Source organism: Trichomycterus rosablanca, chromosome 9, assembly GCF_030014385.1.
Source record: "Trichomycterus rosablanca isolate fTriRos1 chromosome 9, fTriRos1.hap1, whole genome shotgun sequence".
Lineage (NCBI taxonomy): Eukaryota > Metazoa > Chordata > Actinopteri > Siluriformes > Trichomycteridae > Trichomycterus > Trichomycterus rosablanca.
The window spans coordinates 39,556,079-39,570,028 of NC_085996.1; the positions used below are offsets into that span (position 1 = coordinate 39,556,079).

The 13,950-nt window shown below is 40.0% G+C and overlaps 1 protein-coding gene across 1 annotated transcript in view; it reads right to left on the reverse strand.

Annotated features, from left to right (window-relative positions):
- Positions 1-513: 513 nt before the first annotated feature.
- The window catches only part of igf2r (insulin-like growth factor 2 receptor), a 49,781-nt gene continuing 36,344 nt past the window's right edge, over positions 514-13,950 (reverse strand). The window contains exons 40-49 of the mRNA XM_063002544.1: positions 13,631-13,783; positions 10,160-10,400; positions 8,660-8,796; positions 8,183-8,300; positions 5,631-5,777; positions 5,099-5,283; positions 4,247-4,433; positions 3,602-3,748; positions 3,327-3,396; positions 514-2,311 (exon numbers count right to left, since the gene is read on the reverse strand). Coding sequence (XP_062858614.1) covers positions 1,949-2,311; positions 3,327-3,396; positions 3,602-3,748; positions 4,247-4,433; positions 5,099-5,283; positions 5,631-5,777; positions 8,183-8,300; positions 8,660-8,796; positions 10,160-10,400; positions 13,631-13,783 — 1,748 coding nt within the window. The 3' untranslated portion in view covers positions 514-1,948. The remainder of the gene's footprint in view (positions 2,312-3,326; positions 3,397-3,601; positions 3,749-4,246; positions 4,434-5,098; positions 5,284-5,630; positions 5,778-8,182; positions 8,301-8,659; positions 8,797-10,159; positions 10,401-13,630; positions 13,784-13,950) is intronic.

Below are 13,950 nucleotides of genomic sequence, written 5' to 3' on the forward strand. Positions count from 1 at the left end.
CCCCCTTTCATGCTGTTCTTCAATGGTCAGGACCCCCACAGGACCCCCACAGAGCAGGTATTATTTAGGTGGTGGATGATTCTCAGCACTGCAGTGACACTGACATGGTGGTGGTGTGTTAGTGTGTGTTGTGCTGGTATGAGTGGATCAGACACAGCAGTGCTGCTGGAGTTTTTAAAAACCTCACTGTCACTGCTGGACTGAGAATAGTCCACCAACCAAAAATATCCAGCCAACAGCGCCCCGTGGGCAGTGTCCTGTGACCACTGATGAAGGTCTAGAAGATGAGCGACTCAAACAGCAGCAATAGATGAGCGATCGTCTCTGACTTTACATCTACAAGGTGGACCGACAGTGAGTGGACACGGTGTTTAAAAACTCCAGCGGCGCTGCTGTGTCTGATCCACTCATACCAGCACAACACACACTAACACACCACCACCATGTCAGTGTCACTGCAGTGCTGAGAATCATCCACCACCTAAATAATACCTGCTCTGTGGTGGTCCTGACCATTGAAGAACAGCATGAAAGGGGGCTAACAAAGCATGTAGAGAAACAGGACTACAGTCAGTAATTGTAGAACTACAACGAGGTGGTTTTAATGTTTTAAATTTAAGAAAAACCTCAAGGAAAAATGACACTGTGATTGTAATGAGCTGGAATAAAGGTTGAGGCCCTGATTTACTTACTTAGGATCTTAGTGTGATTTTATAAATGATCTACAAAGTGGTGGAGATTTCAAGACGAACCCAGTGAATCCTGACAGAAATATTAATAATGAACTCATTAAGCATTTTTAATTAATCTCCCCTAATTTTCCTCCCAATCTAGTCGTATCCAATCACCCGATCGATGTGTGCCGCGACTAACACCCACCCCTCCGACACGTCTGCAGTACCGACCGCTTCTATTCACCTGCACTTGGTTCATACGGAGATCTGTATCGCGCACGGAGAGTCATGCACCGATCCCTGTTATCCCCCGTCTCTGTGCAGTGCAGTACCATCGATCAGCCAGCAGAGGTTGTAACTGCAGCAGTTATTATGATTCCCTTCAGGTGAGTGCTTTATTAAACGTTAATTAAACAAATTATTTAAGAATTAGGGCACATATGGGACTGAACTGGCACTTTTAATGATCAGTTCCTGATTAGTATTAATGAGATCGTTTTAAATAAACAAAAAAACGGGAAAAGAAAATCAGACTCAAATACAAGCCCAAGCGGCACAACGTCCAGTCGTTTACTCACTTATCTGTAGTAAAAGATTTATGGTGAGGGTTCTAGAACAGAAAACAATGCGCAAAATATGCATCAAATTAGTACCTGCCCTTCTGCACTACAATAACGCTCCTAGAGCAAACCAGGGCCCGAGACTCGAGTTTATAACGTGGCTAAAATACTGTCTACCTGACGCATGCGTTTTTGGCGGATCGGAAGCTCAAGCGCTTTAAATGTGAAGCACAGACGGCCGACCTGTGAGGTAAGTGCTGCGAAGCGCACGATCTTCCAGTGAGTAATAATCACGATAAAAAAACGATTAGGAAAACGGGTCTCCCCCTCCCCCCCGCCGCGAGCCCCATGTGCAAAATACTGCTTCAGTACAAACGCGGGACTCTCAAATATGGATGAGGGGACACCGGGGGCTAGCGTAACCCAAAAAGAGCAAATCATGGCTTCGAAAGAGTCGTCGGAGGACAAATTAATTATTAAATTAAATTCATTCAAAGAAAAAACACATAAAAGAAAAAAAGCGACAAATTAACCTAAGAAAAATATATTTTTTCATCCCAAAGCAAACGCTGTTTAAAATGCGCTCACAATTTCATCTGCACTTGCAATTTAAACATCAAACAGGCAGGTCAATAAATCTCCCTTTCGGAAAAACAAACAGAACCAGGGCGAGTTCGGAGACATTTAGGAGTTCGTTTCTGGTAACCAGCGTTCTCACACTTTAAGAAGGTCCTCATCACTGTCGTCCGGATCGACCTGCACCCTCCTGTGCTGCCTGGAGCCCGACCCGGACGCGCCCCTCCTGCCCGTGTCGTCCTGCAGGGCTACCAGATCCTCGTCGCTCTCGCCCCCCGTCAGCCTGGACGGGCCGTCCCGAGCCGAGCGGACCCGCACTCCGGGGACGGTCAGCACCTCCTCCTCGCTGTCCTGCTCGTCCAGGGAGAAGGTGCGCAGGGCGTCGGCGCTCACCGGTTTGGTGGTGATGTGGCCGTTCTGGTGGAGCGTCTGCGCCGGCAGCTCCACCTCCTCCATCAGCCACTCGGTCTCATCCTCGCAGCCGTTCTCATCCGTGCTGACCTGGGGTACAATTGAGATTTAGTCATAATAATAATAATAATAATAATAGAAATAATGATAACAATAATAGTAATGATAATAAAAATAATATTAATAATAATGATAATAATAATAGTAATGATTATAATAATAAAAAAAATAATAAAAATATGAATAATAATAATAATTAATGATGATAATAATAATAAACAATAATAATGAAAGTAATAATGTAAATACTACTAATGATAACAATAATAAAAATCATCATCATAACAGTAAAAAAATAATAATAATTAAAAAAAAAAATAATAACAGCAAAAAATTAAGAATAATTATAATCAAAATAACATTGATAATAAAATGATAATAACAATATGAAGTAAAACAAATAAAAATATAAATACTACTAATAAAATAATATAACAAAATAATTAAAATATTAATAATAATAAAAAAGCAATAACAAAAAAAAAAAAAAAAAAATTAAAATATTAATAATAATGAAATAATGATAATAATATAAAAATAAAGAATTTATAAAATTGAAATTATACAAATAAAACATTAATAGCAATAATAAAAACATTACAAATAAAAAGAACAAAATTGTAGTAGTAATAAAATAAAAAAATAATAACAATATTAGTAAAAAATAAAATAATAAAATATTATTAATAACATAACAATAATAATAATAGTAATAAAATAATAGTAATAATAATATAATAATAGTAATAATATTAATAATAATAATAATTAATAGTAATAATAATAATAATAATAATAAAATAGTAATAATAATATAATAATAATAATAATAATAATAATAATTAATAGTAATAATAATAATAATAATATAATATAATAGTAATAATAATAACAATAATAAAATATTAATAACAATATAATAACAGTAATATTAATAATAATATATATACAAAATTATATATAAAAATGATATGATAATAATAATAATAATAATAATAATAATAATAACAATAATGCTGTTATGATGAGGTTAGTGAATCGGTACCTTGGAGTATTTATACGACACTGGATTTCTCCTCTTGCAGCAGTTGGTGACTTTTTGTATAAAGAGCCCCCTAAACAGAGACAAAACCAAATAACTCCACAGTGATTCAGAATACGGGTCTGTGTCCAACTCTCTCTCTCTAGACACATTTACATCATCCTAGTCCATGCTAGTCCAGTCCAATACCTTAAATACTGAGATACTGCTGGGCAAATCAAGACGGAAGCTCACTTAGATGGACACGTGTGTGTGTGTGTGTGTGTGTGTGTGTGTACCTTCTCTCGCGCTTATACAGCAGTAAAACCAGCAGACAGATCGTCAGCACCACCAGCAGCAGGCTGAGCATCAGCCCGACCGCCTGACTGCGACCCGACAGGCCCGCCGTCTCCTCACCGTCGCCCTCGATCTGCTGAATATTGGTGCTTCAATGGACAAAAACAACAAACACTGAGCAAACACCACGCTGCTAGCACTGACATACACCTTTATAAACCGATCAGAGCTTCCGAATTCAATTAGGACATGTTCTCCCTTTTTATTCGCCCACATGAGGTCGGTCTCGCGCATGGAGAGTCACACACTGATCTCCACGTTCCTCCACTTTTGTACAGGCACCTCGGGCTACTGACTAGGGACCTTACACAGCCTCGAAGACCCCGCCCACTTGTCTGCACTGCCGATCGTGCCTGCTAGGGGGCGCCCAGTCGACTGGTAGCAGAGCTGAGATTCGAACATGTCCATGATTTTTTCCGCCATCCAGGCAACACATCAAAACACATCAAATTCATTAAACACAACACAAAACGAAATAAATGGTGGCAATCTGGTCCCACTGTGGTTTACAAGGTGTAATGTAAAGCCTCCACAAGGGGGCGCTCGTGTACAAGTGTACAAGTTACTATTGCTGTATTGGTACTCACAGCAGTTCACACACCGCAGACGTGTGCCAGACGAACAGGTACTGGCATTCGTCCGTCTCCATCAGGAACTCTGGGATGCCCACCCCCGCCGTGGAGCTGCAGTGAAACAGGATGGTCGAGGACACCTTCTTGGACTTGTCGCGACCGCACACGGACTCGGACGGCACCAGGACGTCCAGACTGTCGCCTAAAAATGACAAACACGTAAAATAAACAGCGGTACCCTGAAACTGGACGTCAGTCGGTTCTGGGTGCGGTGTTGAGTTTTAAAGACGTTGAGTTTCGAGGTATTTTTCCCCATAAGGATGTTTGGAGAACCTGTTAATGCGTCCATGGTCCCGTGGGGCTGCAGATATTTTAGTCTCATGTAAAATAATGAGGTTGTTTTTTACACTTATACACTGAAAATAACACAAATATAATATAAACACACTGAAATACAATTACTAACAGTTACACATCAATAAAAATACAATAAAAGCTGCACTTTAGTTTTACTTCTTTATTGTTTCCTGACGCTTCTTAATGGTGGAGATGCTTGATCTTGGAATACCGTATTCCCTTCAGCACCGGCGCATTCACAGGACTAGTAGTAGACTAGTATTTGAAAGGTTGCAGGTTCAAGCCTGACCACTAGTAGACAGCCACTGTTGGGCCCTTGAGCAAATTATTCATGTACCTGATATCCAGGGGTCCAAGTGAAAACCTGGTGACCCGCCCTGCTCCCTATACCTACCTGATCAGCTGCCTCAGTAGAGAGGATTCTAATCAGACCTGGAGCTCATAATCAGATTATTTAGACGCTCTACTTATACAGAGATTCATAAGCTCATTTCTTTCAGTACTCGGTACCTTTGATGTAGTACTTGGCCTTGCTGGACGAGCCGATCTTCCTGCAGTAGGCGTCGTCTTTCTTCACCTGGCAGATCGTGGCGCCCAGGCAGGTGGATAAAGAGCTGTCCGTTATGCCGGACAGCTGAATATGGTAGATGTAGCTGTCCCCGTTGGACCTGATGTCCCCGCTAGCATTGTGTAGGCTGGGAGGACAAGGAAGACACGAGAAAACACTTTTATTTCCCAGTTTAGCCAACTGTGCCCCTAAATATATCCTATATATTATTCTGTGTGTACACCGTATATATGTATATATATACTACTGCAATCCCTCACTCCCGATCTTTAGACAGCCAGCACTGCATTAAGCAGGCCACTTCTTTTCACCTGCCAGAGCCGGGTTCATATGGAGATCCGTATCGTGCATGGAGAGTCACGCACACATCTGTATGGTGCTTTTATTTGCCAGTTTAGCCAGTTTGCATTTATCTTTATAACAATTAGAACTTCCATTATTATTGTTATTATTTTATAAAAACTATTAAAGCACCTGTAGTAAAGGTTTCCCAGGTCGAAATCAGCACCCGTCTGGGGAACCTTAATGATACCGTTCACCATCTCCACCTCCCGCTGCTTCATGGCGCAGGCCGCTCTAGTCTCCCACTCCACCCAGAACTCACAGGTTGCCAAATCCTCCCTAAACACACCAGGAATAAAATAAAAAAAAAAACAGTTTAGAATAAGAATGATTTTGTAAGTAAAAGTGAAAGAGGTTAACGTTCATTGCTAATCACTAACGTGTGGTTAGTCATCCTTCCGCTAAAAGTAAATCAATTCCCAGAAGTACAAATTAGAGGAGGGAAGGAGGGTTTTCTGCTGTAAAAGCCTTACAGACATACACAAGACTTAATCCAATAAATCAATGAAATTAGCTTTCACCTAAATGATTTAGATTTAGCCAAAAGAGCCTAACCCTAACCCTATATTTGTTAATATTTAGCTAAAGGCGTAACGGGAGAACACTGGTTAATCATTGGTCAGTTTCCAGATCCCTTAATCCCATCACTTTCAGGTCTATTTCATAAATTTTCCACCTGATGGACCAGTTTTATGGCTTTTTATTCAGAAAGTTCATACAGAAATTTACAGTTTAATGTTAATGAAAACTCCATAGAGTATCAGAAAAACAGCTAAAGGTTGTTCATGATATTTTACCCTGCTGAAATTATGATCAAAACTATTAGGGTAATATATTACAACTATTAATAGGATTATGGACAATATATAACAATAATATTATTATTATTAATAATAATAACCGAATTAATAACAATAATAATACAAAAACAAAAAATATGAATGATAATATTAATATAATATTAATAATAGAGTGGCACGGTGACTCGGTGGGTAGCACTGTCGCCTCACAACTTTTCTGTGTGGAGTTTGCATGTTCTCCCCGTGTCTGCGTGGGTTTCCTCCGGGAGCTCCGGTTTCCTCCCACAGTCCAAAAAACATGCAGTCAGGTTAAATGGAGACAGTGAATTGCTCTATAGGTGAATGTGTGTGTGTGTGTGTGTGTGTGTGTGTGTGTGTGTGCCCTGCGATGGACTGGCGCCCCGTCCAGGGTGTTACTGTGTGCCTTGCGCCCATTGAAAAGCTGGGATAGGCTATTTTGCTATAGAGCTCCTACCATAAGCTAGTAGACTGTAAAACAGTGCTCTATGTTCCTATAGAAGCCATAAATCAGTCCTATAGAAGCCATAAATCAGTCCTATAGAAGTCATAAATCAGTCCTGTATAAACTTAATTATTAAGTTTAAGCCCACGTGCTGCTGAAGTACCACACTGGGGTGTAAAAATTAACAGGCCTGACTACACACAGAACATTATGTGAAATCGTTTAATCTGGTCGTTTAAATTTTAACTAGTTATTTTCTCTAACGCTGGGACGTCTGTACAAGTTCATGAAATGTTACGAGCAAAAGTATTTACTGATCAGAAAAAATTTCCGTTCACATTAAAATTATTTTATATATATATAAAATATAATTAAACAAAAATGACAATAATAATAATAATCATAATAGTACTTATACTACTGAAATTAATGATAATATTAATAATAACAATAATTATAAAACAATACTAATAAATCAACAACAAAAACAATATGAATAATGATCATAATAATACTACTACTACTAATACTTATAATAAATGATACTAATAAAACAACCAAAACAACAATAATCATAATAATAATAATGATACTCATTAATGATAATATATTACAATTAAAACAACTTTAATAATGATTATAATAACAACAATAATAATAATAATAATAATAATAAGAAGAATGATAATAATGTTGATATTATTTCATTTTCGGCATTTAGCAGACGCTTTTATCCAAAGCGACTTACAGTACTGTGACAGTATATTGTCTAAGCAATTGAGGGTTTAGGACCTTGCTCAAGGGCCCGACAGTGGCAGCCTGGCACTGGGGCTTGAACCAGCGACCTTTCGATTACTAGTCCAGTACCTCAACCGCTAGGCTACAACTGTCCTGTATACATATAATACTGTAGTAATTTAAATAATAATAGAAACCATTAAATAATTAATTATTATTATTACTTTATAACATTAAATGTATATTTAATACCATAAAGTTATAATATTAATAATTAATTATTATTATTAATAATCAATAATAATACTAAAACAACAATAATAATGATACTACCACTACTAATAATATTCATGATAATAATAATAAAACAACAAGAATAATAATCATAATCGTAATTCTACTACTACTAATAATAATAATGAAATTAATAATAATAATAAAGACAGTAAATTAGGATAAAGCAGTTCCAGAATTAATGATGATTGTGTAAAAGAAAATCTTTGTAGAAAAGTGGCAGGTTATTTACATATTGACTCTGTTTGACTCATATGCCCCCCCCCAGCCGCCCTTCCCAAAAAATAACACAGAAAAAGACTACATTGGCATTTTGATTCATAAATACACCTTATTTTTACCCATTACCACCTATAACCTAAATGAATGATCTGAAAAGCCGGACTCACCGTAGGAGTTTGGGGCGGCCCAAGACGGATCCACATGAGAGCTGCACGATGGTTTTGGCCTGGTGAGAGTTTCCACACACGGGGCCACCCATGCTGTAATTCACCTGAATTTTTCCATCTGAAGAACACAAGGAAAAAAGATGGGACGGGAAAAATTAGAGTAAAATATAGAACATTATTATCAGTTACAGAGTTCCACAGTGATCAGGTAACAGGTGAGGGGATCATGATTGGGTATAAAAGGAAGATCCACCATCTACCGTACATAATACTGTCAAAAGATTCATAGAAACCTTATTGCTGCTGTAATAAATAAAAATACAGCCACATGGGCTGGGGAGCACTTCAAAAAAACGTTGTCACTTAACACAGTCCGCCGCAGCATCAGTAAATGCAACCTTCTCAGTAAAACCTCTCTGGAAACGAGGTTTGTAACACAGATAATAACAGGATAAGTGTACGGTAACGAACACTGACCAGTTAAACCCATGACCTGCGTATAAACCAGTCCCAGCGTATCAGTCTTGCCGGTTGAACGCTTGCGACAGACAGCGGCTCCCTCGGGACAGTCGGTCAGACCGCTGTGGATCACCTGACACAGGTTCAAGAAGTAGCTGTAGTGCAAAACACGATAAACACAGGATTAGACGTTTTATATTTAAAGTTTGCGTCAATCGCTTATTATTAAAATATGGTTGTAATAATCAAATCTAAATTCAGTTTAGATAGCAAACAGATAGCGAATCCGCTTTGACTCATTCTTTAAAATTTTATTTCTGAGTTTTCTCCCAATTGATCGTAGTCAATTTGTTTTCCGCTGCTCTGGATCCCCGATTGCAGTCGAGGTGGACGTGTCGATGTGCAGTCCTTAACGGAACCCTTTTCCACCTATACACTCTGCACAGACCCCTCTCTATCTGCTAATCAGGGTCCTTGCACAGCGTTTGAAGACCCCACCCACATAGTCCGGTTATCCCGCCCTAGCAGAAACGTGTCTGCTGCAGGCACTGTCACTTATGCCCGCTAGATGGCGCCCAGCTGACCGGTGGCAACGCCGAGTTCAGAATCTCGGCGCTGATGTGCTAGCGGAATATCCCGCTGCGCCACCTGGGCGCTTGATTCATTTTTTTATATGTATACTTCCAATTCACACACATACACACACACAGTCTGTCAATGAGACGTTACTATACAGTAAATCCACTAGATGCAAACCTACAACAAACTTGTGCTGCAGCGCGATAAGTTAGTTAGTATCTCTGGCGCTTAGTGGCGGCAAGAGGATCGTCGTTATTGTTTATACGATCTCGGTTATGTGCAGCTTTATTAACAAGCGGTTGTGCTTCAATAACAAGCTAATTTTGCACTATTTTAAACCCTGGACGTATGGTGTTAGTGTAAAACTGGTGATGATCTCGCCTGTGATGCTACGAAGTGACAAGCGGTAACAAGGGGTGCTAAAATGAAAATAATAGAATAAGTGGAACAAGGTGAAAAGATCGTTGGCCTGTCTCGCTGCTCAAGGTCAGGTCACCATGACAAGGTAAGATAACAATACATTTCTAATAAAAAATAACATTTAAACTTTTTATAAGTATTTTATTATGTACAAATAGCCCTAGGACCGACCTTACCTACCCTAGAGATCTTATCAAACCCTGTTCTGTACCCTGTACCCTTCGAGCCACGTGTCTGGTTTGTCTTGATCCACCAGTCAGAACTCAAAGAAGACAAGCATCAAGCATCTGTACCAGCATTCAAGTCTAATAATCTACCTCTGTCTGTTCTAACATCGGAGTCTCTTCCATATTATTACTGGTGTATATGGCAGTTGTAGCCTAGTGGTTAAGGTTCTGGACTAGAAATCAAAAGGTCGCTGTTGGGCCCTTGAGCCTTAAATGCTTAGACAGGTAACTATCACAGTACTGTAAGTCTGTATATTTGTAATATGTCTGCGTGCTTTTCGGTTCCACTCACGCGTCGTTCTTGTCGCCGCCGCTGAACTTCCACGGCTGGGTGAGCGACGACAGGCTGCGCAGGTCGTACGTCTGGTGACGGCTCACCAGTTTACACTCCATTTTCCTGGGTGGGCAGACCACGTCGGTGCGCCACTCGAAGGTGCTGGAACACGCCTGCGTCTCACTGAGCAGCCGGGGTCTGCCGTGACTCGCCGAGGGGTCGCACTTGAACAGGACGGTCGACTGTCTCTTGGCAGTCACTAAAAAAATAGAGAAATTCTCTGTGAATCGACTTCATCAGCAGCTATTACAAGAAAATGAAGCATTATAGCTAATAAACACATTATTATCTCTGATTATACAACAGTTAGTTCCGACCTCACAATCTGATTGGTTGAGAAGCGTTCTAACTGTGCTGATATTCGTAATAACAGCACGGCCTTTTCACACCACAATGGTATTACTCCGCTGACGTGTTGCCAGTAACGACGAGCTTCATGCACACAAATGCGCACGCAGGCGACACCGACTTTTATCCCGATCGTGTTTTAAATCCGTTATCTGATACACAATCTAGCGCACTGTGTAGGGAACATAAATCAATTGTCTAATATACTGTCTAGTGCACTATGTAGTGAACATGAATCCGTCATCTGATACACAATCTAGTGCACTATGTAGTGAACATGAATCCGTCATCTGATACACAATCTAGTGCACTACGTAGGGAACATTAATGTGTTATCTGATATACAATCTAACGCAGTGTGTAGGGAACATAACCAATTGTCTAATTCACTAGCTAGAGCACTATGTAGGGAACATAAATCCATCATCTGATAGCTTAATAGCCCAGTTAGCAGCTCTTAAAAGTTCTATTATCACCCATAATCCTTTGGTGTGTGCGAGAGGTTTTTTATTTTTTATTTTTCCCTTCGGAGGTTCTTACCTTCTTCTTCTTGTTGTTCTTACCTCCCTGAAATGAGTTTTTGCAACTTGGGATGTTTGCTTTGTAGTGTTAAACTTTATATTGGTTGTGGAACTACTTTTTGGCGGAAGGTTTTGTCAATATTAAAGCATATTTATTATGAAATTCAGGGCTTCTTTGATTTATTTTCTTTCTTTATTTTGTAAAAACTGTTGTATAAAAGCAATAGAACACTCGAGGTCGTGTGTTATCACGAATAACATCACGGCTGTGATGATCTACTGCGACCGAATCACAGCCGTGATGTTATTCGTGATAATGCTGTTATATTTTCATGGGCCCTTTTTTTATTTATTTAAACACTGTGATGCTTTAAGGTCGTGTTTCTACTCGTCAGCTTTGTTTGGATGGTTCATTACAGTAAGTCTGAAGCTTCCTTTTCAGCTCTGGTGCTGCAAATAAGCACAAATTCTGGTGCGTTCCAGTCCCCCCAGTAGCTCATTGTAGTGGTGAACTGGACTACACGGTGAATCTGGACATGTTAAGTAAGATTCGTAGAGTTGGAAGGGAAATTCAGATTGGTGTGAGTGGAAGTGGAGAGTAAACTTTACCCATCAGCCCCGGCTGACGTTTCGCTAATCTTTACTGAGAACTGACATGAAAGTGACCAGCGAACGTCCAGAAACGCTGCAGAATCCTCCAGAAAAGCAGTTTATCTTATAAAATTAAAATTATTTAATGATAAAATGTAAAAAATATGACTTCAAAGTCAGAGACACTTGCCAATGTTAAGTATCAATTCACTTTGAGCAGCATTGGTGATAATAGTGACGTATCCAATGAGGTAATCAAACTAAAATCTGCGCTGATTAAATCATCAAAGTCATCGCTATGTTTACTCAATCCTGTTCCAACTCGTCTTCTTAAAGATTTAATCCCAGCCATTGCAGAGCCCCTGCTTACGTTAATAAATGCATCCCTTAGTCTTGGGTACGTACCCAAATTGTTTAAATGTGCTGTTATTAAACCCCTGATTAAAAAACCTAATCTTGATCCACACGTTGTCTAATTATAAGTCAATTTCAAACCTTCCAAAAAAAATTTGTTTCTAAACAATTCTGTTCATATTGACATGAAAAATATATTCATGAAAAATTTCAATCAGGATTTAGACCCAACCATAGCACCAAAACTGCATTAATTAGGGTAGTTAATGATTTATTAATGTCCTCTGATAATGGATGCATCTCTTTTCTTGTTTTATTAGATCTTACTGCAGTGTTTGATACCATCGATCATAACACAGGGGTCAGTATTAGTACTTTGTAGTTCTACAATTACTGACAGTAGTCTATTTCTCTACATACCTTTTTAGCCTGCTTTCACCCTGAACCACCACAGAGCAGGTATTATTTAGGTGGTGGATGATTCTCAGCACTGCAGTGACACTGACATGATGGTGGTGTGTTAGTGTGTGTTGTGCTGGTATCAGACACAGCAGCGCTGCTGGAGGTTTTAAATACCATGTCCACTCACTGTCCGCTCACTCCTACCTAGTCGGTCCACCTTGTAGATGCAGAGTCAGAGACGATCGCTCATCTATTGCTGCTGTTTGAGTCGCTCATCTTCTAGACCTTCATCAGTGGTCGGTCACAGGACGCTGCCCACGGGGCGCTGTTGGCTGGATATTTTTGGTTGGTGGACTATTCTCAGTCCAGCAGTGACAGTGAGGTGTTTAAAAACTCCAGCAGCGCTGCTGTGTCTGATCCACTCATACCAGCACAACACACACTAACACACCACCACCATGTCAGTGTCACTGCAGTGCTGAGAATCATCCACCACCTAAATAATAGCTGCTCTGTGGGGGTCCTGTGGGGGTCCTGACCATTGAAGAACAGCATGAAAGGGGGTAACAAAGCATGCAAAGAAACAGATGGACTACAGTCAGTAATTGTAGAACTACAAAGTGCTTCTATATGGTAAGTGGAGCTGATAAAATGGACAGTGAGTGTAGAAACAAGGAGGTGGTTTTAATGTTATGGCTGATCAGTGTACATGCTTCCACTAGGAGAAATTATTCATAAACGTGGCATTAATTTTCACTGCTATTCAGATGACACACAGCTGTATATATCAGCCAAACCAAATGATACTGACACAATCAGTAAGATTGTGTAACTTTCTTTTACTTAATTCAGATAAAACTGAGATTTTACTTGTTGGATCTAAAGCTGCGAGAGACGAGTTGTCTAACCTGGTGCTAAAGCTAAACACTTTCTCTGTTACTCCCAGCTCAGATGTAAAAAACTTGGGTGTCATAATAGACTCAGATTCATCAGTCTGGAGTCAACACCACACCCCGATGTCACAGGACGTCCCGAACGAAGGGATTCGACTCTCTGAAGTTCCCTTATAGCCCAGATCATGTGATCAGTGTGTAGGGGACACGAGGATGATGATTAGGGACCCTGTGGAATGGAATCCGGCTTGTTGATCAAACCAACGGATGTACCAACGGACCAAGGAAACCAAAACACAAGTATTTGTGACGTATCTTACCACTGGAACAGAAGCCCCACTGTCGGTCCTTGTCATAGTCGGCTGTGGTGGCGCACCACACCCTGCTGTCACTCCGGCCGTCGGTCGTGCACTGGGAGTAGGATTTGCCGAGATAGACGAAGGGAAAGACGCACAGATCCCCCTGCGCGGTCACTGCGGGACAAAAGCAGAGAGGTCATCAGTCCCATCCGACATCCGCCTTCACTTCATTAGTGATGGACTGACCTCACACAATCCTATCTGACTCATTTCAATACAATAATCAGTTTTAATGCATTTTCCTCCCAATTTAGTCATATCCTATTACCCAATCCTATCAG